The sequence below is a fragment of the Candoia aspera genome, chromosome 1 (assembly GCF_035149785.1).
Source record: "Candoia aspera isolate rCanAsp1 chromosome 1, rCanAsp1.hap2, whole genome shotgun sequence".
NCBI classification, from domain to species: Eukaryota; Metazoa; Chordata; class Lepidosauria; order Squamata; family Boidae; genus Candoia; species Candoia aspera.
The window spans coordinates 944,255-969,139 of NC_086153.1; the positions used below are offsets into that span (position 1 = coordinate 944,255).

Sequence of the window (24,885 nt, forward strand, 5' to 3'; positions counted from 1 at the left end):
GTAGCCACATAAGAAAGTCTTTGAGGCTCAGCCCTTTCAACAAGTAGAAGTCTTAAAGTTTGGAAAGGGGCACCAGCCTTTGCCTCCCTCTGCCATCTTGCACTCACCAGGGTCAGGCGTTGCCTCTGCGCAGTTGCCGCTGAGCGTCTGACCAAGCGCCAAGCTCTTTCCTTGAGCAGCACTGCTCCTGAGCATGCCAGCCAAGTTCCACGCCCAGCTCCGGGCAGGAATCACACCGAGATGGGCTGCTTAGCGGAGCTGGGGGTCCTGGCCGCTGACTGGCCACCCTCTGGCTCTCCTGTGATGGCTGTAAATGCCCAGACGTTGCTTCCCACTTCCTCGCCCACTTGATGTCTTCTCCATGTCTCCTGGACACCCACCAACCTTGCGCTGTGCCAGCTGTCCCTTTTGTAGGCTGAGGGCCTGGGTGGGGCGGGGCTGCCTGTAGACACCGGCACGTTCCCGAAAATGCCAGGTGTGGCTCAGTTAGTCAGACAGCTGGGCATGTGGATGCCCACGAACAAATCTGGGCTGTGTATCTCTGCAAACTAGGTGTTGGGTGGTGGGGGATAAGCCCACCTCCTCTCAGCTTTCCAAGGAGGCTGTAAACTTTTATGTTTTTGTTTTGGAGAAAGAGATGAGCTGAGCCTTGGGGAAGGCGGGGTGGGAAGTGTTTCTCGGGCACAGGCAGCGCCCTCACGTCCCCCCCCTCTCGGATACCTCAGAGGCGGAGCAGACCTCCTCTCGGCTGAGCCCCCCAGCAAGGCAAGCCCCACCAGCTGAAGCAACAAGGAGGGAGATTCAGGCTGCTAAATTGGGGAACTCACTGGGGATTTTCAGAAGGGCCCCTGTTGGGGGTGGTTTGGGATACCCCCACACCGAGCAAGAAAGGTCCCTCCCTCCACTTCCTATGTCCATTGCTAAGGAAGGGCTTTTCTGGAATCCCAGCTCTCTCCTTTAGGACAGAATCCACAGAGTGGTCCCCTGGTTTAGGATCTGTCCTCAGCACACAAAGAAGGGATTGGCATCGAACTGGCTCCCTGTAGTGCCAAGAAGTGCATGGCCCGGCACCCTAGGAGCTGTCGTTCTTGCAAGGGTTTTTTTTGTTGTGGTTCATGTTATTTATGAAATGGGTACTCATACCATGCTCTACAGCAGTGTTTTTCAAACGTGGCAACTTTAAGATGTGTGGACTTCAAGGCCAGAATTCTCCAGCCAGCATTCTGGGAGTCGAAGTCCACACATCTTAAAATTGCCAAGTTCAAAAAACATGGCACTAAAACATCTGGCTGGGGGATTCTGGGAGTTGAAATCCACACATCTTAAAGTTGCCACATTTGAAAAACACTAGCCTAAGGCTACCTTGATGAGTGCCCTGAGAGTGTTGCAGCTGGTGCATAAGACCACAGCTGGGCTACCTGCCAATGCAACAGGGACCACACATTGCCTGCAACACCTCCTGCTTGCCCGCTGCTCCCTGTACCCAACCCAAGGTGCAGGAGGTGGCCTCTGGAGCCCTACGCAGTGTTTGGGCCTGGGGGAGGGCTGCTCCGCTTGGAGGCCTCTCCAGCTGGGCAGGTGGCAGGGCAGGCCCTTGGGCAGACGGTGCCCTTTCTGAGGCCCTGGGAAGGAAGGCCTTCTGCTGCATGGCTCCCTGGCTGCAGAGGGCACTGCTTTGGCTTTCTGCTCTCTCAGCCTTCAGAAAGCCGTAAAGGTGCCTCTCTTCCCCTGGTCTCCTAATTGTTTAATGATTGTGTTTCAATATTGATATGAATTGTATGTCTAAATCGGAATATTCCATTTTGATTTTTTACATTAAACACTTTTGATACTTGCCAGTGTTGAAAGGCTTGGTATAAATCCTATGTATAAACATGGGGTGACTGGGGTGATGTGTTGTAAACCTACCTTTGAAATCTTCCAATAAAACTAAAGGTCAGAAGAGAAAAACTGCAGTTATCCAGAGATGGTCCCAGCGTGGCTCCTTGGCCGTGCTCCCAGGGTGCAGGGTGACGTCTCCTGAGCTTCCGAACCAGAGCGAGGAAGCAGCGATGTCCACCACCCTTGGAGGATGTGCTCCAGGGTGGGGGATGCTCCCCAAGGGCCTCCCCTTGGGGCCCCAGCCCACTTCTCTGGACCCGAGAGGGGGCCCAGGCATTCCCACAGGCTCCAGGCAGCTCCGAGACCTCCTGGATGACGATCTCTAGAGGGGAGAGAGTTGAGGGAGGGTTACCTGGATCCGGGAGTCCTGCTTTCCAGATTGGGACCTGCATTTTGCACCCCATCTGGAAAGGAACCAGACGCCGGAGAGCTTCTTCCGGGAGGGGTGAAATGCTGCTGACAAGTGGGCTGTCAGCCAGAGCGTGGCCCTGCTCCCCTCGGCATCGGCGGAAGGATCAGAGCACTTTGGTGGGTGGTTCACGCAAATCCTCCCTCGGAGGAGACTGGTGGCTCTACCACACCCATAAGGGCACCCGGGCATTGCCACAGAGCCCACCTTGTGGGCACAGCTGCAGTTTCCCCACCTTCGCACAGAAAGATGCGGCGTGTGGCAGATGAGGGTGCCACTGCTGCCACTGCCTGGCACAACTGGTGTATGGCAGCCTTCCTGCTGCTGATGCCTTCTATGAATCACTGATCCAAAGGCTGTATGAGTGGAAGGGGAAGTTTGAGGGCATCTAGTCAAACCCCCCGCACAGTGTGGGACTCCACTAAACCATTCGGACAGGGGACCATCCAGCCCCCCCTAAAAAAAGGTAAAAACTGCCTTGAGTTGTGCAACTCCTGGTGATTTTGGACTGAGACGCTTCCGTGTTAATTAGGGAGGCACTAACTGGGGAGGCCATCATTTGATCGATGGATTACGTGCCACCCAGTCGGTGTCGACGCTTAGCGACCCCGTGGATGGCTTTCCTCCGGGAGGGTCTGTCCCCAGCCGGGTCCTTCAGGTCTTCCTGCAAGTGGGCCCCTCCTCCTTGCTGCCGGTCAGGAAATTCCTCCCAGTACGCAGGCTGAGGCTCCTCTTTTAAGGTTGCAAACCACTGATCCTTGTCGTCTCACAGTTTCAGCACAGGGGAGGTTCCATCAGCAGGGTCAAAAAAGTCAAGATGGCGGCCGCACAAACCCAAATCCTGCCTCTTTTACGCATTGTGATGGGGTGGGGCTTCCGTCCTGCGACCGTGGCCCCCATCTTTACTTTTTGACCCCCTCACAGCCCGGCTGCCAAACTTCCAGCTTTGTTGGCCCCCTCCTTTCGCCACGCTTTGCGAGGCCCCTCTCAGCCCGGCGATCCTCCCCGCGTGCCCGAGCGCCGCGCCCCGGACGCCCCCCTTGGCCGCTGCCAGAAGAGCCCCTGCCTGCGCCCGCCGGGCGATGCCAGGCTCGCCGCTCCCGGCTCCTCGCCCTCGCCCTCGCTCTGCCCGCCCCCTTCCCAGCCCCGCCGCCGAATAGCTCGGCTCGAGTTGGCCGCCGCAGAAGCAGCCGCTGGGCCTCCGCCGGGACGGGCGACTGCTGGCGGGGCCAAGAGGGAAGACCCCCCCCCCAGGGCCCGGCCGGGTTTGGGCGCCGGGAGGCGCGCGGGGCCCGCTCGCAGCGCCCTCGGCCAGGTAGGGGCAGCTCCGGCGCGCGGGGCCGCGGGGAGTGGCTGGGCGGGAGCGCGGATGGGCGTGAGTTGGGCAGGGGGGCGAGTCCCTGAGTACCCCGGATCGGGGCCTTCTTTCCAATGTGGGTGAGTGCAGGGGATCCGAGTAGCCCCTGGAGGGGAATTTAACTCTCCCCTTCTCTCCTCCGCTCCTGGAGAAGAATCTCTGCCCAGGTTTAGTTGCAACTTGGCCTGAAAAGCACAGGCAGGTGGCCTTTGCCCCGGGGAAATGAAGAGACCCCTTCCCAGAGGAAACGCTCCTGCGCCCGCCTGTTAAATGCAAAGCTGCCCTTAACATTACCGGCTCTGGATTCAATATGCATCCCCTTAGCCCTGTCCTATGACTCTGAATAAGCAGTCAGAACCCACACTTTAAAAAACTTTTTTTTAAAAAGGTAAAAACTGCCTTGAGTTGTGCAACTCCTGGTGATTTTGGACTGAGACGCTTCCGTGTTAATTAATTAGGGAGGCACTAACTGGATCCAACCCTGTTTAGGTTTTCCAGATCAGCCAAGGTTGGCGAGCTCAGTGCTTGGCGCAGGTGCCTAAAAAATGACTGCCCCATTCAGCAGATCCAGAAACCTCCCTGAGCAGATCAAAGCCACCTTGTTGGGGAACAAAAGCTGCAGAGGCTCCGAGGGAGGGGACAGCCCCCACTTTTCCAGCTGGCCACTAGACAGCAAGCACAAAGCGGCCCTTCTCCAGTGGTCTAAAAATGCCTTTGGGCCTGGGGCGATGGGCTGCCAGCTGCTGTTCAGCTCTGCTGCCTGAAGACCTCTTCCTCCTGGCCTGCTATGCGGGTCCCTGCAGCTTTGCCCCTGCAGCTCTGCCCCTACCTGGGAGGAGACCTGCTGGTTTTCCTTAGGAGAAAGGGGTCAGGTTGAGCTTCTGTGATTTACCCCAGGGCAAGGTCCTGTGAAAGGCACAGGAGACTGAATTGGCCGACCTTCCACCTTCCTTCAGGGGCTCCCCTTTTGTTTTTTTGACTGCCTCCCTCCTTGCCTCCACCTCTTTCCAATGAACTCCACTCCCCCCTCTCTGGCTATCTGGACCAAGTCCTTCCTCCCAGCCCCACTGATCTCCAGCTTCCCACGGCGAGGCTGATTTCTTAAGTGCCATTGCCTGGCTGCACCCCACTTCTCTCATCTTAGAGCAACACTGGCCCATTCTGCCAGCCAGCCTGAAATGCTTCTCTCTCTTTGCCCGTCTTGTGCCCCATCCCCTGGCAACAGAGGCCTCACAGGTGGTACCAGTGCTCTGCCCATGGACCTGAAGACGATCCCAGCCTCCAGAGAGCAGGGCTGGTATTTGAAGCTGATGGCCCCCAACGTCAAGGGCCCGACCTACGCCTGGCTGGACCCCTCCCGCCTCTACTGCCACCATCAGGTACGGGGAGGGGGCAAAACCCCTGCAGGAAGGGGGTGTCGGGGGCTGAAGGAGGGAGAGGGCTCCTCACTCTCTTTGGGATCTCCTGAGGAGAGGAGAGCTCTTCTGCCCTTCTCCACCCGGATGAACCTGGGCAGTGCCCACCCACCAGGCTGGCTGCAACCGCCTGTTGGTCACCGGCCCAAGCATAACATGTGTGCAAGGTTGCCCCACAGTTGCTTGGATTTGTGAACCACATTTCAGAGCGAGAGCCATTACTGCCAAATGTCTATTATTAACAGTGTCATAGTGTAACGTAAGGTAATCTATACGCAAATACTCGCTCACGATGGCCACATGTAAGTGACTAAATATAGCAGCAGGAACAAGAAAATGCAGAGGGAGGGCCAGTCCAGAGGCCAAGGAGAAGGTCTCTGGGCCACCTTCTATTTCTGAAGCGATTTGGGGAGCCAAATCCCATGTTATGGTCAGCAGGGTGGGAGGCCTCACCCCGGCACTCAACCGGGGGCAAACCTCTCGGAGGGTGCCCAACTCAGGCCTCCCCCAAAGGCTCAGGGCAAGCTGAACGATAATCTCTCCTGTGGTCCATCAGGTTGGGCTGAGTGGGGATGATGGGGAATATAGTCAACCTATCAGCCCCACCGAGCTGGTTCCAGGCGCTCCTGCCAAAGCCTTGCACAGTGACGGATCTGGGCCTGGAAGGCTGCGGTCTTGCAGGCACCAAGCTACCCTGGACAGATGCTCTCTGGGGTCCTCCCACCTTACCACTGGAGGCTGCCTGAGCCAGCCTGTTGCCAACTTGCTAAAACAGTCTTGCTGTTGCGTTGGTCTTAGCAGCTTCATAAAGTGCCAGCCATGTGTCTGGGCATCAATTGCAGGGAAGACTCCTGGTAAACCCACATTTCAGCCAGGCAGTTAAAGACTACAGTAGAGCAGTGTTTCTCGACCTCAGCACCTTTAAGATGTGTGGACTTCAACTTCCAGAATCCCCCAGCCAGCCATGGATTAGACTCTCCCAGATGGCCTCTGGGATCTGAAAGTCAACTAACAGTTCTGTTCTGAATATTGTGTTGGGTACCACTTTTGGACCATCCATTACGCGTTTATTCTTGCAGTAGGATTGGGGTTTGATGTTACCATGATGGTTTTATTCTCTGGCATGGGCACCTTAGCCTTTGCAGTTCCTGTGGGCATTTTACAGTTTATATTTTCATTGCCATTTTACTGGGGATGTTTTAAATGTCGGAAGCTGGCACAAGATGCAATAAAAGTGGCGGCTTACAAATTTGATAAAGGAGCAATACGTTTTCAGAGCAGCAGCTCCTACCCAGGATGATTTTTCTGCGGGCCCGGGGTAACTGCGCAGTGGCCTCCTTTTCTTCTCTCCTGCCAGGCCTTGCACGACTGCATCGAAGACTTGGTGCGACCCTTTCAGAACGATGCCATCGACCTGGTGGCTGGAATTGATGCCATGGGCTTCATCCTGGGTTTGTCTTTGCTGGTCTTTTACCCCCCCACCCTCACCCAAGCCTTAGCTCAGGTGGGAGACCAATTTTCAACAGCCAGATTCACCTGGAGAGCTCACATTCTGCACCTGCACGGGTTGGGTGCCTGGGTGCAAACAGCTAACCAGGTAGGTTTTTCCCAAAAGTGGTGCTCAGATGCCACCTTCAGTGAAAGAGGGCAACAGGGCTGCCAGATGCCAGCTGTTGTCTTTCTTATTTGGTTTCTCTCCTTAGGGTACGCTGAGAATTCTGGGGGCTGAATTACTTCCTCCAGAAGCCCTCCGATTTAGAAAGGCCAAGATACAATGCAGGATGCGGTAGGGCTTCCAGTCCCCATCCAGCCACGGAACTCCTTGGCCAGTGACTCTCAATCTGCTGAATCTACCTCACAGGGTTGACGTTGCCAGAATAAAAAGGGACGAAAGCACTGCTTAGCAACCATCAGGCAGCAGACCCACTCTCTCCAAAGGCTTCCAAATGGGGGCAGGTTGGTCACCTGCCAAGGGTGGTTCCCTGGATTTGGGGGCTGGACTAGATGACCTCTGAGATCCTTTCCAACTCATCATGCAATGATTCTAGGAGTGCAAGGAAGGATTGGATAAATTCCTCACTAACGATCAGCTGCCCCCGTGGACCGGGATCCGTGGCTTTCCTCGGGAAGGATGAATGACACCCTCCCTCCCATTTTCCTCCTGCTTAGGTGCTGCCATTGCCGTCACCCTCCGAAAAGGCTTTGTGGCCATTCGCAAAGTCGGCCACCTCTGTGTCGAGACCATCACCCAGGCCTACAGGGACTACTCAGCCCGTGACAAAGTGATGGAAGCCCGCACAGACGCCATCAGCCCAGGTGGGGGGCCCGCACTGCACCCCTTTGCTGCAGAGGGTCCACCACTGCTGGGTGTGGTCATCGGCATGGGGCATCTGCCTGGGGCTGGCATCGTGGCATCCGCCACTGGGCCCACTCAGACAGAAGTTGTGCTTGCAAGCTTCAGCTCCACCCCCTGGGACCCCTTGCAAAGGCGGCGGGGGGAGCTGGGCGAGAAAGAGCAGTGACCCACTCTGGCTCTGCCCCTCCCTCCAGGCCTGCAGGTGCTGCTGGTGGATCAGTGGGTGGAGACGGGGGGGACCTTGCAAGGCGCCATCCAGCTGGTGGAAAGGCAAGGCGGCGTGGTGGCAGGTAAGGGTGGGAGGGGGCACCTGTGTGGCTGTTGCCCCAATGCCAGGCTCGAGGGCGGGTGTTTGCAACCTCCAGGTGCAGAGGCAGTCTACCTCGGAGGCCAACACTGGCAGACCCAGCTTCTGGCCCCCCTGGAGGCATGACAGTTTTGGCCTGATCCAGCAGGCTTTTTATGACTCACTTCAGCTGTTCCAAGAGCAGCCTCCCTGGCCACAGAGAGTCTACCTCTGGCTGCCAAATTGTCACCCAACTTTTTGCGACCTGGCACCCTCCCCATGTGCTCAAACCACAGCTCCTCCCAACCCACCCAGAGGGCACCTGGTTGGAGAGCGAGAGTGCAGGGCGGGGGAGAGCGCATTGGCTCCCGCTTGCAAGACGCCGGAGGTAGCCAGCTGGCCTTCGAGTCTGCAAAGCAGGACCTCGGAGGAGCTGAACATCTGGCCCACTCTGATGCTTTGACACACACCCGCTGATGCTTTCCTCAACCCCCTCTAGGCATCGCTGCCATCTGCATTGAGGATAGTGATGGTGGCCGCTGGCTCAAGTCCCACTATAAGTGGTCCCACTGCATCCCCCCTCACCTGATGCCCCAGTTCAACGCTCACCAGTTGGACTCCTTCCAGGCTTTCCAGTCCGGCCCCCCGAGCGAGCAGCAGCTGCAACGGCACCCAAGCCATGTCCTCGCCCCGGCACACCTGGGGGTTGGCAGCACCCCTGCTTAGCCTGTGCCCTCTGTGCCCCCGGCAGACCCTTCCCCGTGCCTGAGAGGATTTTCCTTTGTCCGCCGAGCAGCTTCTCCAGCCCCAGAAAGCAGACCAAACACAGCCAATAAACCTCCTGCCATGCTGAGAACATTTATGTGCATGTGTATGTCTGTACGCACTGACTGACAGATTTACGTGCCGTCAAGCTGTCGTTGACTCTTGGCAACCACCTGGATGGATTTTCCCCAGGACGATTCTGTCCCCACCCTGGTCTTTCCGTGCAGCCACCCTGATGGTCACTGCGGTACCAAATGCCTTCAGAAGGGCACCCCACAAGGGACCCGCTCCCTGGCCTCAGGGCAAGATACAGGGAGGGGAGGGGAGGGGAGGGAGGGGCCCCTTTTCTGCTGCAGTCCATCCCTTTGCTGGGGGGCTTCCTGCCCCTTTGCCTGGACTGGCTCCCCTGCTGGCTGACAGAGATCTTGATGCTGCACTGCCCAGGGAAGGACCCAGTTCAGGAAAATGGGGCGGGGGCAGAGGAGAGGCACTTGTGGACCCCCTGCTACTCAATGCAGAGGGGGTTCTCAGAGAGGGGGACAAATTGTGCCCTCTGAGGAGCAGGGGTCCCTCCTCACCCCCTTTCAGCGGGGCCAAAGGCAGCTGGAGCCCTCCCTCTGTGCAAGGGGGTCAAGAGGAAGACTCTCTGCTGCTTTAGCACCCCGTGGGACCAGGCACTGTCCAGACGGGTGGGCTCCATGTCCCAGAATTTCCCAGCCAGCAAAGGCAGGGCTGGGGTTGAAGTCCAGACACCCGGAGGCCTCCCAGGACTCAGACAGGCTAAAGGCACCCCCTTCGGACTGGCAGCCAGTGGGCACAAGAAGCTAACTCCGCCTTCCTTTCCCAGACCCCCCTACCCCCTTTGGCTCCCAACACTGAGGGGTCTCTGGGCTCGGCAGCCAGAGTCCCTGAGCACACCTCCTCCCCCAGCTCAGCCGAACAGACACAGAAACTCCAGCCAGGTAGAAAAAGCAAGGAAGGCATTTCTTTTTCAGGCAGGAGGAAGTGGCTGGCACAGTCCGGGCAGCCCTGGGGCGTCGGCTGCAGCTCTGGGGGCTCAAAGCAGGGCATGTGCTTGCTGGTGCCAAGAGAAAGGTGGGCCCTTGCGGGGGAAGGTGGCGGTGAGTCCGAGGCACAGGGGAGCGTTCGGGAAGGGGGGCTCCACAAGAAATCTTTGGTTTGGCAGCGTCTGGGAGATGTGTCTGTCTCTCCTGTGGTGGTGCCCCCTGCACGCCAGGGGGCAGCCCCTTTGGTCTAGAAGTGAGTCCGTGCAAATGCTGGGGCAGCGGAGATCAGGGCTGCTCGGGGGCGCTCGCTCACGGGCAGCACTTGCTCCGCTTCCTCTTCTCCGTCAAGTACAGGTCCCGCTCGTCCCCGTGGATCCCTGGAAAGGCAGCAGAGCCCATGGCCTCGCGTCCCACAGCCCGGCTCCCCCACCTCCCTGCGGGGCCACAAGTCTGCCTCGGAAATGCAGGGGGAGAGCCCAGTGGGGCGAGGAGCCTCTGCTCCGTGGCCACACCTGGCCCTGAGGGGTTCTTCCTCGGGCTGGCAGAAAACCCCACCCCCCGCCCCAGAGTCCTCCTCGTCCCTGCAAGGCTGCCTGCTTTCATTCTGTTATCCCTCTCTGGGTTTTTCCGTCTGCCTTCCCTTCAGGAGCTCCTGGCCGCGTGCACGGCCCTCCCTCCCTCCCTCCCTCCCTGCTCTATTTTCCCCCATACAATCACCCTGCAAGGTCGGCTGGGCCAAGAGAGAGGGACTGACCCACAATCCCCCACTGAGCTGCTGAGAGTTGAACCTGGGTCCACCTGGTGCCATCCAACCCAACCCCCTCAACCGCTGGATGGAGAGCTCTCTTCCCACCGCCCAGCTGAAATGCCCCCCATCCTCCTTGAGCCAAGGGGACACTCTGCAGCCCAAAAGAGTCACTTTTGCTGCCCCCCTTGGCCCAGGGCTGAGCCTAATCCTGCCTCTCTCGCCCCTCTTCCCTGTCCCCATCAGCCCCTCCCCAGCCCCACTCCGAGGTGGAATCACAGGTTTAAGCCAGCTTGTCTATCCTCTGATGGTCTAACAACTGAGGATGGCTGGGTGCTGCCTCCCTTAGGAGAGAAAAGCGTTGTTTGTGCTGTGGGGAGGGGCACCAGCCTATGGAAATGGGGAGGGCGCTTCTGCAGTCTGTAGACCTGGGGTTGAAGCCATCTCAATTCCTGCCAGATCTGGGCTGCCCAACTCCAGGTCATCACTAGAGGGCAGCAAGGAGGCACGAAAACGCCCTCTAGGGCTGGTATGGACATTGACCCTCAGGTCTGGGAATCCCAGTGGTTCCCCTCCACCATCATCCCCCCATGACAGTTTTAATTAACTCCAATTAAGGAGTCAGTTCAACTCTCTGGCTAAAACGGGTTGCCTGCCCTGCAACCGCTGGTCATTTCAGCTCCAGAAAAAATGGGCTTTCGTTTTTAATGCTAACTTTCTAGTCCTTATGAGGATACAAATGGAGGCACAGAGGGGTCATGAGGCTGAAAATGTGTGCAGGGTTGGGGCTTACAATTTATTCACAGAGGAGAAATTCTGCACAAGGAAAGAGCAAAGCCTGTGGGACAGTCACCTGCCTCAAGGCCAAGGGGACTGTCCAGGGGTCTCCACAGGTATGGTCAAAAAAGCTGAGGTGGCAGCCGCGATGGACACATGCGCATTGAACATAAAGAACAGGTGGAACTTCCATCACACCATCTCAACTTTTTTGACCATGGTCTGTGGATGCCCCAGAACTGCCCACCACCTGGGACCAGCTGGTCTCCTGCAAGCAAACGGTACTCACGCACAATGTCCCCGATCCTGCGCACGCTGCTCCTCTCCAGCTCGGCCAGCACACTCTCTTCGAAGGTGAGCGCAGCCAGACGGAAGAAAAATTCCCGCACATTCTCACCTGGATGGAAGAGGGAGACTGTGAGATGGGGTGGGGGGGCAACTCAGTCTTCCCCACCCCAGCTGAGCAGAGCCACCCCCCCCCCTGCAAAGCAGGCCTCTGTTTCCAGGCTGAGACGCTTCAGAGAGGCAGAGGGCACAGCCCCGCTAGCAAAGTGGGTCTGCCCCCAAGGCAGTGCTGGCACCTCCCTCTGGGGTACCCCCACCTGCCCCTTCTTAGGGGCAGAGGGGCCCCCACATGCTCCAGACATGGGCAGGGAAAGCCCTTGCCAGTTACCTGTGAGCGACGAGACGGCCCAGTACTCAGCCTGCATCTCCTTTGCCACCTTCCGGGCATCCCTCTCGACCAGGCCGTACTGCGCAGCGGACTGTGGGGAGGGAGGAAGGCTGAGCTGGGCAGCGGTGGCTCCAGGTGGGGAGGGGAGCACTGAACGGGGGAGCAAATCACTAAGGTACCAAGCTCCTGGGCCTTGCTGCAGCTACCCCTCCCTGGTGGCTTTGGCGGCCTCCAGGCATGTGGACTTCAGTTCCCAGAATTCCTGGCTGGCCAGGAATTCTGGGAGCCAGAGGACGCATGTGCAGAATCCCCAGGTTGGGAAACGCTGCTCTTCTGAGGCAGTCCAAATAAGCGTGCCGGAATCTGGTACCTCTTCTTCAACACCCCCTTGGATTAACGTCCTCTGTTTCCCTTGGGTCGAATTTTGGACGGCGGGCTGTCTGGGGCCGGACCTGTTTGGTGCACTCAGTGAAGCGCCAGGCCTGGGGGTGCTGTGTGGAACGGAGTCCTCCAAGTCTGGGAACAGGGGTGGCATTTTGCAGGCTGGGGAGATCCGGGCACCCCTTCCTCCTCCCCTGGAAACCGAAGCACCCCCCCCTGCACCCCAAGGAAGCTGGAAAGAGGATCAGAGGCATCCAAGAGGCCCACCCTTACGATATTTACCGAGGAGTGGAGTGCTCAAACACGCACACCCAGTTTCCAGTATCCCAAAATCTAACTCTTTTCCTTTCAACGCCTCTGACCAAGGAGCCTTGTGGGAATCCAGCTTCCTGAGCTGCGCGTGGCGGTCGAGGGGCCTTCATTTTCGATTCAGGAGAGGTGATTTGGGACACGCAGGAGCACCCCCAGGCGCTCAGTGGAGCTGGCTTGCATGGCTGCTGCAGGGAGGCTTCTGCTGCGCCGGGTCGAGACGGGGCTGCGTTTGCAGTCCCTTGTGCCCAAGCTGCCTCTCCTGAATCCAGAGCGAAGCGTTGCCCAGCCCCAGTGCCACCTGGGCACCCCCAACTACTCTCCCCCCAGGTGGGAGCTGGAGGGACCCCCCGCTCTGTTCCCTTCTCCCCACAACTCACACTGAGATCCTTCTTAGTGCCAACTAGGAAGAGGAGGACGTTGGACGGGTCATTCTCCTTCAGGGCATCTGCCAGCCACTGCCTGAAAATGGGGGGAAGCAGTGTTACCCCAAAGTGCCTCCCACCGCTCTCCCCATCTCTTTGATGTTGGAACTGCTCTGCCGCCCTTCTAAACGGTCAGTTTGGGAAGCAACTTCGTTTCCTTGTTGATCAAACCTGCGGGACCCCGACTGCTGGTGCAACACCGGGCAGCCAGTTCAAAAAGCACCCACTGAAGTAAAACATCACAATCCCCCGGGGGAATTTCGCTGGATCAGACAGATCGGAACTACTCCCCCCAAGTAAGGCCTCCTGGGGGCTTCATCGGCCCACCCACCTGGGTTTCTGCACAGCAGGTGGGACCCGTTTTCCAGAACGGTTCCGACTTCCCAGTTGACTTCCTTCCCGGAGATCGGCCCAGGGGGGCCAGGGCCTGCCACCCACCGGGGGCATTGGTGGGAGGGGTCAAAAGTACTGCTTCCATTTCAGGGTAGCAGCGTCCCTCTTGACTTCTCTGATCCCCTTCAAATGCCCCTGTGCTTTTCAGCAGCACTTGTGTGCTTGTTCTCCTAGTATTTTTTTTAAAGATTTCACAAATCTTTTCCAACCAGGTTGCGGTGGGGTCCTCAAAGACCCCCGCCTTGAATTTGACACACTTTTCCTTTGACTTTTGCAAACAGTGACTTCTGCACAGCGGAAAGCAAGCAAGAAGCCACTGCTGATCGAGTCAGATCCATCTCTCTGCAAAGATCACTAACTCATGATGTTGGGTGACCCCAAAAAGAAGCTGGGATTGGGGATCCTGCTGCCCCCCGCGCCCGCTGCTTACCTCGTGTGGTCAAGCGATGCCACGTCATTCACATCAAAGACAATAATGATGGCTGCAAACAGAGGAAGGGGACACAGAACAGGTTCAGTACTGTGCGGGGAGGGGGCGCCCTTCCAAATCCTGGGCTTTTTTCTCCCCCATCTTGTGTTATGCAAATCCAGGGAGACCCAGAAAACATGCTCCCCCTGAGCCCCACCTGTCAAGACAGGAACAGGCTCCCCGTCACGGGCAGCTGCAGGCTGGAACGCTCCTCTGGGGAGGTGGGCCTCAGGCCTCCTCTGGGCTAGGAGACCCTTTCCCTCATGCTCCCAGGCTTTTTAATATTGCAACGCTGACTCTGTTACAAAGTCAGCCTTTCACTTAATCTCATTCCAGCTGTTTTTGATGCTCAAAAATCATTATTTTTATTTATTATTATTTTTTATTTTTTATTAAATTTATACACTGCCCATCTCACTATAAAAGTGACTCTGGGTGGCTACCCCATAAATTACCCTCCCCACAGAATATATTTTAGCCTTTTTTTTTTTAGTTAAAACATTTAGACCAGTGTTCCTCAACCTTGGCCACTTTAAGATACGTGGACTTCAACTCCCAGAATTCCCCAGCCACCCATGCTGGCTGGGGAATTCTGGGAGTTGAAGTCCACGTATCTTAAAGTGGCCAAGGTTGAGAAACACTGGTTTAGACGGTGGCTTTGAACCATCTTGGAAGGGAATGTTCCAAGGGAAAACATATGTTTCAAAGGGCAGCAGGTACATTTCAGGAAACCAAGGAAGGAGAGGAGATCACTCTGATGGTTCATGGCCATCAGGATGCCCAGGGAGGGTGGACAGGCAAGGAAGTAGCCCCCTGCAAGACCCCTCCTCTCCTCTGCACCCTCACCTTGTGCTCCCCGATAGTAGGTGGAGGCAATGCACTTGAAGCGCTCCTGGCCAGCAGTGTCCCACCTGGCAGGGGGCAAGCAGAGAGGTCAGATGGTCTGAAATGGGGAGGGGTGGCAGGTGACAAGGCCAGGGGGTGCTGGAGGTGGGTAAGGCCATGGGGTACTCACAGCTGAAGGCTGAAGGGCACCCCCAGAATCTCAAAACGCTCCATTTCAAAATCCACCCCAATGGTCGCCTTGTAATTCTTATCAAAGGTATCTTTGCAAAACCTGGTGGAAGGAAAGGAGATCTGAGCAGCATCCCCCTGCAACACGGCGAGGTCCACCACAGGGAAAGTTGCCAGCATCCCCCGTTGGCCTCTGCAGGCAGAGGCAGTTGGAACCAGGGCAGGCCGCAGCCAGAAGGGGCCCGAGGCCATCCAGTCCAACCTCCTGCTCAGAGCAGATGATAATGCCCACACCCATGGCTGCCCAGCCTCCACCTAACCACATCCAGCCAAGGAAGGCGGTCTGGATGTGTTCCACGGTCAGGGCTCCCACTGTGCAAGGACCTGCATGGTTGGGAAGTCCCACCTGCATTTGCATTCCTGCAGAGGGTTCTGGTGCTCCAAAGGTGGTGCATCAATTCTGCAGCCAGTGAAGGTGTCTCTCTCCCAGCAAACAACAGTGGCAAAGTGAGCCCAGCACCAGCAGCCACTCTGGGGGCAGAGCCCAGGTGCCCCTGCTGCCACCCCAGGGATGCCACCACCCACATACTTGCCAAAACATTTTACACAGCCAGTGGGATTGGCTCCTTTGGTTACTTTAGACTTCCACCACACACCTTACAGCTGTGTAGCATCACCAAAAATCAGCAAGGGACTCCCTCCAAGTCACCTTGAAAAACAACATGGCCACTACCAGCAGGGCAAAAGGGCCCATCACCCTGGCACCGCCTGAGTCAGAAGAGGCCTTTGCCCAGGCGGCACACAAATGCCTGTTTCCTTTTGCAAGGAAGCTGCAAGGCCACAAAATGCCACTCCATGTGAACGAGAGCCGCCTCATGCTGGACAAAGGCCCCTTAATTGTCTGCATGCACTTGTCTGAACTGGCATCTGGCTCCCCAGGAACCTTCCAGGATCTCATTCATAAGATTAAAAAAAAAAATTGCCCCCCCGCCGTGCCTGACTTTTCCACAGGGTCACCCCAAACTCTCAGCGGATTGAAGCCCCCCCGGTCAACCCCATCATTACCGGTTAATCAAGCAGGTTTTCCCCACCGACAGGTCGCCCACCACAATGATCTTGGAGATTTTAAACCTGCTGGGGAGGAATGGGACGAGTCAGGCACAGGCACAGGAGGGCCCAAGCAGCCCCCCACGGGGAAGTGGGAAACCCAAAGGGTCAAGGTTGAGAGAAAAAGAAGACGGAGGAAGGGAGGAGAAAGAGAACGTGATCACCTCCTGCCCCAGAGCCTCTGGCCCATGGAACATGGCCCACGTGGGTTTTACGCTGGATGGGAGAAACGCGATTTGCAGCCCAGCGAGTCTCCGGGGCAGGAAGGGCAGGGGTGGGCCACTTGTGTGCTCAGCCTGGTCAGGGCCAATCCCAGCTGCCTCCCGCCCCCAGGCCTGGAGCAAGCGGGGGACTGCCTACCCCTCCCGGCAGGCACCTTCCAAACAAACGAAAGGAAACCTGAACGGGGATGTCCTGATGCCGGCCGTGCCTTTCCCTGCCCCCCCAGCTGCATTCCTGCACTATGAAACCCCTTAACGGGCCCCTGAGCATCCGGGCATTGCTGGGCCTGGAAGTGGGAAGAGCCAGCAGCTCACAGCCCGCATCAAAGCGAACCAGCAGAGCCCACAAATGGCCCTGCCTTTTCTTCAGCTTTGCAGCAGCCCTTGGCCTTGCCCCCCCCCCCATTCCCCTTCCAAGGCATAAGAACACTTACCCCACGGTGCCCGTCCGTTGTGCCTGGCACGTGCCCACCACTTTGGGATGGAAGGAGGTCCTGCCATGCAGAGCTGCCTCTTTGGTGAAATACTGGAAGGTGGGGGGTGGGGGGGTGGAATCAGCACAGCATCTCTGCCCACAAACAGACAGCCCAGCCCTGGAGAAAGCCACCTCCCAGCCAGGGGGTCTGCCAGGGAGGGCAGGCCCAGCGAGATGCTCCATTCTGGAGCCTTTCCTGCTCTGAGCAAATTAAGCCCCCCCCACCGCCACCCCTGCAGCTTTCTGAAGAACACACAAAGCAACCTGCAGACCCCGTCGGCGGTTTCCCGTGTCTGTCCTCAGACCCGGCTGCCTGCGCCCGCCTTCTCCTGCAGGTGATCAGGAGGTTCTGGACAGCGCCAGAGAAGTCGCCAGCTCTGGCCAGGCTCTCGGGTACTGCAGGTGGAGACCCCTCCTCCCCAGCCAACTTCAGGCATCTGCTAGGAGCATGCCCGGAGTCCTGGTACTGTGGGGCTGCAGCTCAGGCCGAGGGATCCTTGGGGCGTGTGCAAGGTCCCACAGGCCGAAGGCTCCCCGAGTGCAGCATCACACCCGTCTTACCTGGGGCAGCTCTCCAATGACCCGGTCCCTCCGCACAGGGGCCAGGATGTTCATTGCGGAGATTCAAGGGGACCGCTTTCGTAAATCTCCCACCTGCGTGCACAGAAGCAGAGGGTGCTGAACCGCCACCATGGCTGATGTTCTCCTTCCTCTCCTCCAGCCCCTGCTGGTCACCCTTGGGCCCTTCTCCGGAGAAAGCGTCTTCTGCGGCCATGAGCGCTCACCCCTCAGAGGGGAACCAGCCTTTCCGAGGGGTGCTGGGAAACCACTAGGGTGCCCTATCACCCCTCTGAGGAATGACCCATTTGCTGGGCACAAGGCAGCGGAGCCAAGCGCGGGATGCCTGGTTACCTCAGTGTTCCCATAGGTGAAATGAGAATTCTGGAGGAGGACTGACTGGAGGGGAGTCTCACAGGGAAAGCATCATAAATGACTGCTGTTACTCTGCCTGGTTAGTTCACTTGGGGTGATTTCTGATGTTACTGTTATTCCTAATCTGAGAAAAACGGGAGTCGGCAGCAACTCCGCTTCGCAGGCCCCTTCCCAGGAAGGCGGCATCCGCAACAGGCCGCTGGGTCCGGGCCGCGGCTACCCTCCGCGGGGCTGCCAGCTGCGTTTTCCGCGGGCTGCCGGCGCCCGGGTCCTCGGCGGGCGCCTCTGCCGGGCACCCTTGGGCGCAGCCCGGAGTCCCGCTTTGGGCGGACCCGCCACCGCGGCGCGGCAGGGGAGTCAGTTGCGGGACCGCGGAGCCGGCGGGGGGCGGGCGCGGGGGGGGCGGGCGCTGCCCGCCCCGCGAGCTGGGCAACCGCGGCTTCTGCTCCCGGAACGGCCGCGAAAGTCCGGCCCGGCCCGGCCCGGCCGCCGCCTCCAGACAAACCGGGCGGCGGAGGCGCGGGGGGAGCGGCGGCCCTGCCTGCTCGGGGCGGGCGAGAAAGCGCTCCGCGGCGCCAGGGCCGGCCGGGCACTCGCCGCCCGGGAGGGGCTTGGCTGGCGCCCCGCTCCCGCGAGCCCGAAGGCGGGGGGCGAAGGCGAGCGGCGGGCGGGCCGCCCGTCACCCGTCACCCGATCCCCGGAAATTCCAGCAGATGCGCCGCGGGCTCCTGCTCCGCTCCTCGGGGGCGGCGCCCGCTGCCTCGCCCGAACAAAGAGGGCGCGGCTCCCCGCCCGCTAACGCCGGGCAGCGCTTGGCACCGCCCCAGGGGCGCCCTCGCCGTCGTGGGTGGTCCGCGGCACGGGGGGGGGGGCGGTCCCGCGGCGGCGGCGGCCCAACTCAGCGCCGGGGCGCGGCACCGACGGAGGGGAGGCGGGGATCCCGCCCGGCGACCGCGCCGGGTGCCCCTCGCCTCCCACGCCCCCTACCTTCTCCCGGCGGCGCGCAGACAGGCGAGGCTCCACCAGCCGGCGGCATCTGCTCCGGAGGAGTGACTCAGAGCCCCCCACGGCGCGGCCAGGCCGGGAGGAGGCGCCCTGCGCGGCAGCCCGCCCAGGCTAGCCTGGGCGCGTGGCTGAGGGCGGGCCTCCCGTCTGCAGGAGGGGGTCGCCCTCTGCACGCGCTCAGGAGCAGGCTCGCTCGCTCGCCCGCTCCTCTTCCGAGGCCTTCCAAGACTGCCCGAGTTGTCTCGGAAGTACTTCCACGCCGGGAGCAGGGGCTCAGGAGTACCCCCAGGCGCCTCAGCTGCCCGAAGTGCCATGTTCGCGGGATTGATTGGTTGGTCGGTTGGTTAATCGTATTAGCTGCCATCAAATCGGTCTCGACTCTTAGCAGCCCGTAAATCGACCTTCTCCGGGGTGATCTGCCCTCAGCTGGTCTCCCAATAGAATCGTGCACGGGCTGCTGGCTGCTCAGCTTCCTTTCACCTCTGGCACCGTTATGGGCTGCCCAAGAGAACATGGCAGGATCGGCCCAAAGGAAGAGGTGATGGTGCAGCCTAGTAGATGGTGTGAAGTGTTAATATGTTTTCTACTACAGATTAAGGTTACTATGGTAACTCATCATTCTGGCTGGGTGAAGAGGTCGAATTTAATTGTCCTCAGTTTAAGTGTTAATGGTTGCATTGCCTAAGGGAGGAACTTTCCTGAACTTGTTTTAGTTTCAGTTTCCCTTCTGTGTAGGCTTGCAGAGAGTATGCAGCTGAGAGAAATCTCTCCTCTCAGCAAACAGCCTTTTAAATATGTTTGCTTTCTGTAAATGAAATTATTTTTATAGAAATGCCTTGTGTGTGACTTTTCTGATCTCTCCTGGGCCAAATGCTTTCCTAGCACTCTGCCAACCGGTTATGGGCCCAGTAAGCAGCCCAGTAACCCCAGTAAGCCCAGTAAAACCCCAGAGAGAATAGAGAGATCAGCTCCACACCTCATGCACAATTTAAAGGCAGGTAGCACAGACCTGTGAAGATTTTCTTTGGAGCCACCTGGAGATTTTCCAGCAACTGCCGGTCTACAGGACAAAGAAGCCAGCTGAGGTGACTTGCAAAAGAAGGAAGAAGCCATGGCTACCTCCCAGTCCTCAGCGATGCCTCTGGAGCGCCTATCAGAGACCAACTATTTGAATTGGGCCCTGAAGATGGAGATGTATCTTCGCAGAGAGAATCTTTGGCTTCCAATTGGTGAGCAACCCCCCCCCAAATCCCAGTGCTGAATGGCTGAGACAGGATGAGCGGGCTAGAGCCACCATTATCCTGGGAGTTGAGGACAATCCGCTAGTCCACGTGCGAGGCATGCAGTCTGCAAAGCAACTTTGGGGACGCTTTGAGAGACTTGTATGTAAAGGCAACAGCAGGGAGTAAAGTTACCCTGACAAAAAAGCTGTACAAAGCCTGCCTTGCAGAAGGAGATAGCCTTCCTGAGCACCTGCATCATATTCAGCAGCTGTTTGTTGAGTTGCAGGAGAGAGGAATGGAATTTATACCTCTCACAAAATCCTATATCCTCCTGTCCTCACTGAATGAAACATGGGACACGCTGACTTGTACCCTAGAGGCTATGCCTGAAGCAGACCTCACCCCACCGTATGTTACACAGTGCTTACTCGCTGAATGGGAGAAGAGAGGGAAAGATCCCCCCCCATCTCTTCTGGAAAGCTGCAGTACCAGAAAACAAGGGAAAAGAAGGGAAAGGAAGCTGAGGCCACAGCACTAGCCAGCCAGTGATGCTTCACTTGTGGTTCAGCTGGACATTTGCAGAAAGACTGTGCCTTGAGACCCAAGAGTAGAAAGACAGAGAAGAACACAAGGGCAACACAGAAGAAGGATCTTCATACAACCCAAATTGCACAGGTTGCTGAGAAGGGTAATTCTGATGTATGGGTGTTAGATTCTGGTGCCAATTATCATTTATGTAATTGTAAAAGCTCTTTTGTGTCACTGTCTAAAACAGACAGACAAAGTGTATCTTTGGCTGATGGGTCTGTGACCAAAATTATGGGACAAGGTGACTTGTATTTATCCTGCTTAGGAGAAACTGTAAAAGGTGTGTTGAATGTGCCAAATTTACAATCAAACCTTTTATCTGTGGCATAATTGGCTGCAACAGGGTATGTCATAACATTTAAGAAAAATGGTTGTGAGATACGTAAAAATGGAAAATTGTGTGCTACTGGTATGTTAAAAGACTCCTTGTACATTGTGCAAAATGCAAGGAAGCCAAGCTGCAAGGCTGCAGTTGGCAACACTCCATATCATGACCAATGTGTACACCTGATGCACAGGAGATTTGGTCATGCTAATTTCAAGTATATAGCACAAATGCCACAGCTGTGTGCTGACCTAAAGATAAAACCCTGTGACAAATACTTAGATCATGTAGTTTGCAAAGAATGCAAAACACTAAAAGCTCCTGTGAGTAAGCACAGTGACAGAGTTACAACTAGACCTTTGGAAATTGTACACTCTGACATTATTGGTCCTTTTGCTCCAAGTCTTGGACAAGCAAGGTATGCAATGACCATCATGGATGATTTCTCAAGATACACATTTATCTACATCTTAAAAAATGAGGCATTTGAGAAATTTAAAGGTTTTGTGACATGGGCAAATGGAAAATTCCCTAGGCCTGTATCTGCACTCCAATGTGATAGAGGAGGAGAGTACCTTTCTCACAAATTCAAAAGGTTCCTAGTGGAAAAGGGGATAGAACAAATTCTTTCTAACCATTACACCCCTCAGCAAAATGGTGTTGCTGAAAGAAAGGGAGAACCTTGCAAAATGCGATGGAATGCATGCTTAAAGATTCACATTTATCTTTTAAGTATTGGGCAGAATCAATATCTACTGCCTGTTATGTGCAAAACAGATTGTATAACTCTGTGATTCAGGACACTCCATTCCATTTGTTTTATGGTGTGAAACCAAAGGTAAACCATCTTAGAGTGTTTGGTAGCACTGCATGGGTTCATATTCCAAAACAACAGAGAAGGAAAGGAGGCCCCACAACAAAGAAAGCCATCTTTGTTGGCTGTGAACAAAGCCAAAGGAGCTACGGGTTCAAAGTGGGAGAGAAATTAACAATTAGCAAAAGCGCTTCTTTTGCTGAACAAAACTGGGGGAGATTAAATTCTAGCTCTCCAGTTGATCTGACCACCACAAGAGGACTTGCTGATGGTGATCTTTTGCCTGATGGGGACATTAAACCAGAAAAGCAAACTGAAGATCTGTCTGATGAGATAGATGCTTCTCAGGAAAGTGATAGGAGTCGAAATTTAAGCCCTGTATTACCTCGCAGATCTCAGAGGAGTAATAAAGGCGTTCCTCCATCACGTTTTCAGGGTGAAACAGTAAAGGCTTTTCACATATTCACAGAACCTGAGTCTTTAGAACAAGTGAATGCTTTACCACCTGAGGTTGCACAAAATTGGCATTCTGCCATGCAACAGGAGTTAGCATCCTTGAAAGAAAATAAAACATGGAAACTGGTAAATCTACCTCCCAATGAACGCTGTCTAGGTTGTAGGTGGGTTTTCAAACTGAAAAGGGATGCTGATGGCAAAATCCAAAAATATAAAGCAAGGTTAGTTGCAAAAGGGTTCACTCAAAGGAAAGATTTAGACTTTGACAAGACTTTTGCACCAGTTGCTAAAGGTGAATCAATTAGATTACTGTTAAAAATTGCTGCACTCAAAGGAATGTCGGTTCACCACTATGACATTCAAACTGCATTTCTCTATGGTGATTTAGACCACAAATTATACATGCAGCAACCCCCTGGCTATGAAAAAGGGGAGAATCTAGTATGTGAACTGCAGAAGTCAGTCTATGGGTTAAAACAAGCTGCTAGATCCTGGAACCAAAAATTAGATGAAAAAGTGCAGAATTTTGGTTTTGAAAAAGGAAAAGCAGATCCATGTATATATATGAAGAAAGACAAACAAGGCTGTATGTATCTGTGCATTTATGTTGATGATTTGCTGCTGTTCACACCAACAGAAAAACAAAGGCTTGATTTTGAAGCCTGCAAGAAAAGCCATTTCACATTAAAAAGCCTTGGAACTGTAACAAATAACCTAGGTTTGGAAATACACAGGAAGAAGGATGGTAGCTTTCTGTTAAACCAAAGGGGAGATAATGTTAAAATATTGTGAATGAATAGACATACAGAGTTGTCAAAGAATATTGGTTTGCATCTTATTCTGTAGTATAAAAAGGGGAGTGTTAATATGTTTTCTACTACAGATTAAGGTTACTATGGTAACTCATCATTCTGGCTGGGTGAAGAGGTCGAATTTAATTGTCCTCAGTTTAAGTGTTAATGGTTGCATTGCCTAAGGGAGGAACTTTCCTGAACTTGTTTTAGTTTCAGTTTCCCTTCTGTGTATGCTTGCAGAGAGTATGCAGCTGAGAGAAATCTCTCCTCTCAGCAAACAGCCTTTTAAATATGTTTGCTTTCTGTAAATAAAATTATTTTTATAGAAATGCCTGGTGTGTGACTTTTCTGACCTCTCTTGGGCCAAATGCTTTCCTAGCACTCTGCCAACATGAAGTTGGTGGGGGGGGGCAGAGTCCCAGCTGAAACACCCCCCTCTCTTCTTCCTCTTCTCTTCTCTCTTCTCTCTTCCCTTCCCTTCCCTTCCCTTCTCTTTTTTTTCAGCCTTCCCAGGTAGACCAGACAGGAAGCACAACCAGATGAGCTAATTCTACTTTATTGTAAAGCTACATTGACAGAATCCTGGAAGTCGGAAAGTACAATTCTTCCACTGTCTCCTTTACAGCCCAAGAAACTAGGGAGGGTCCCTTCTGAGCCTCTTTCTCCCTCTATTATGCAGCTACAGGCTATGCCCTCTCTTATCTGACTATTCCCTAGACAGTGCCCCCCCCCCCTGGCTCTCAAGGTCTTTCTCACATACCACTACATTTCCCTCCAAAAGCATGGAATTACTGGTGCCATGATCCCCAGCCAGCAGGGCCCCATAGTGTGTTACTGTGGACAGTTGTGAAGGTTGCTGCATTTGAAAAAGGATATAATAGAGACGGAAAAATGCAGAAGCAAGCAACAGAAATGGTTCTGTGTGAGCATGTGTGTCAAACTTTCCGCATGAGGTAAGGTGGGAATATTTGGGACTCTTTAGCTTGGGGAAAAAAGTGACTAAGGACGTACAATTGTATAAAATCATGTTCGGCCTGGAGAAAGTTAACAGGTTTATCCCTCTTTCTTCCTCCAAATGACCAGGGGTCATCCAGTGAATCTGCCCAGAAGGAGATTTGTCACACAAAAAAATGTATCTTTGCATTATGTGCAATTGATCTGTGGAATGCATTCCCACAAGACCAGGGGTGTGACAGTGTGATCAAAGCTTTGCCTAGTTTTTACGTGCAGAGCTTCAGTCGCACTGTTGTGCTGCCATCTTGACTTTTTTGACCACACACTGCAGACAAGCACAATCAAAGTACCCCTCCTTCTTTATGGGTATTGCTCAATGCATTAAAAAGGGGCAGGGCTTCAGTCATGCTGCTGCGGCACCATCTTGTCTTTTTTTATCCCCTCCACCCCCTGATGTCCCTGGTCCTGGCCCCTCTGGTGTGCGGTGACCATATTTTCTTGAGAAAAAATAAAGGGCAAACCTGAAAAAGGGGAAAATCTGGAAGAGGTTCATAAGGATTTAAAAAATGTTTATAACTTTGCTTTATAAAGGAAAATTCAAGAGCAAAACCAAGAAAAACTTTAGAAAAGTGCACATTCTAATAAAAATATCTAAAGTCAAACAGTATACGTACATTTATTTTAAACAGACAATTTCCATATTTTTTCACATGAATGTGAAAGACTGCATGAAGTGGTACCATTTGTATGGTAAAAGTTAAATGACCCAAATAAAGGACAAAAGTGAGTTTTTGAAAAAATAAATAAATCTAAAGGACAGCTTTCTGAAATAAAGGATGGTCCTTTATAATGAAGGTCTTCTGGACACTGGACTCTAGTGGGAAGGTCTGACTGCAGGGTATGGAAAGGACCTGCCACATCCAGCAGGAACCGGGCTGGGTTTGAAGGGCAGGTCACTGCCAGATCCCATCACTGCCTCTTTTAAGAGAAGATCCACATGGGTGCCATGCCATGAAAATCCCCTTTATTATGGCTATTGGTGATTGACCACTAACTTTCAGGCACTGCATTCATGACCTGCGGAAGCATGCAGAAGGAACGCTGTTTGACCAAAGGCTCACAACGTCTGTCAGCAAATGGTTCTCTGGCCAGGTCTCCAGATCCAGAGAGGAGATCTACCCACAATATTACTAAAAGGGGAGCTGTGTCAGGCTATGGCAGCAAAGAAATCTGGGGGGGTTGGGTAGCATTTTTTCTGACGACACATTCGATTAGAAGGCCCAAGCCTAGAATTCGTTAGCCAGAAAAGATGCCACCAAACTCCTGTT

At 54.9% G+C, this 24,885-nt stretch overlaps 2 protein-coding genes across 4 annotated transcripts; one reads left to right on the forward strand and one right to left on the reverse strand.

The window, feature by feature from the left end:
* Positions 1–4,817: 4,817 nt before the first annotated feature.
* On the forward strand, positions 4,818–8,503 carry LOC134491522 (adenine phosphoribosyltransferase-like). The gene is made up of 5 exons (XM_063295334.1): positions 4,818–5,026; positions 6,420–6,513; positions 7,232–7,378; positions 7,613–7,708; positions 8,204–8,503. The coding sequence occupies exons 1-5, from the start codon at positions 4,826–4,828 to the stop codon at positions 8,428–8,430; spliced, it is 765 nt and encodes a 254-aa protein (XP_063151404.1). The 5' UTR covers positions 4,818–4,825; the 3' UTR covers positions 8,431–8,503.
* A 929-nt stretch (positions 8,504–9,432) lies between these two features.
* On the reverse strand, positions 9,433–18,458 carry RAB34 (RAB34, member RAS oncogene family). 3 transcript variants are annotated; one of them, XM_063295313.1, is made up of 11 exons: positions 18,386–18,458; positions 17,027–17,119; positions 16,425–16,516; positions 15,728–15,793; positions 14,664–14,765; positions 14,495–14,559; positions 13,610–13,661; positions 12,742–12,823; positions 11,672–11,762; positions 11,288–11,395; positions 9,433–9,853 (listed from the first exon to the last, which is right to left on the reverse strand). In XM_063295313.1, exons 2-11 carry the CDS (start codon positions 17,078–17,080, stop codon positions 9,786–9,788), a joined length of 780 nt encoding a protein of 259 aa, XP_063151383.1. In that variant the 5' UTR covers positions 17,081–17,119; positions 18,386–18,458; the 3' UTR covers positions 9,433–9,785. The 3 variants fall into 3 exon arrangements, with proteins under 3 accessions (XP_063151383.1, XP_063151392.1, XP_063151374.1); XM_063295322.1 differs by having other exon boundaries at positions 11,292–11,395; positions 15,728–15,796; XM_063295304.1 differs by having other exon boundaries at positions 15,728–15,796.
* Between the last annotated feature and the right edge of the window lie 6,427 nt (positions 18,459–24,885).

Coding starts and splice junctions, on each gene's coding strand:
- LOC134491522 (XM_063295334.1), top strand. CDS start 4,826: ATGCTTCTCTCTCTTTGCCCGTCTTGTGCCCCATCCCCTGGCAACAGA. Junction 5,027..6,419: donor GCCTCTACTGCCACCATCAG/GTACGGGGAGGG, acceptor CTCTCCTGCCAG/GCCTTGCACGACTGCATCGA. Junction 7,379..7,612: donor CACAGACGCCATCAGCCCAG/GTGGGGGGCCCG, acceptor CCCTCCCTCCAG/GCCTGCAGGTGCTGCTGGTG.
- RAB34 (XM_063295304.1), bottom strand. CDS start 17,080: ATGAACATCCTGGCCCCTGTGCGGAGGGACCGGGTCATTGGAGAGCTG. Junction 16,517..17,026: donor TCATTGGAGAGCTGCCCCAG/GTAAGACGGGTG, acceptor CCCACCTTCCAG/TATTTCACCAAAGAGGCAGC. Junction 11,396..11,671: donor GGCCGTCTCGTCGCTCACAG/GTAACTGGCAAG, acceptor TCTTCCATCCAG/GTGAGAATGTGCGGGAATTT.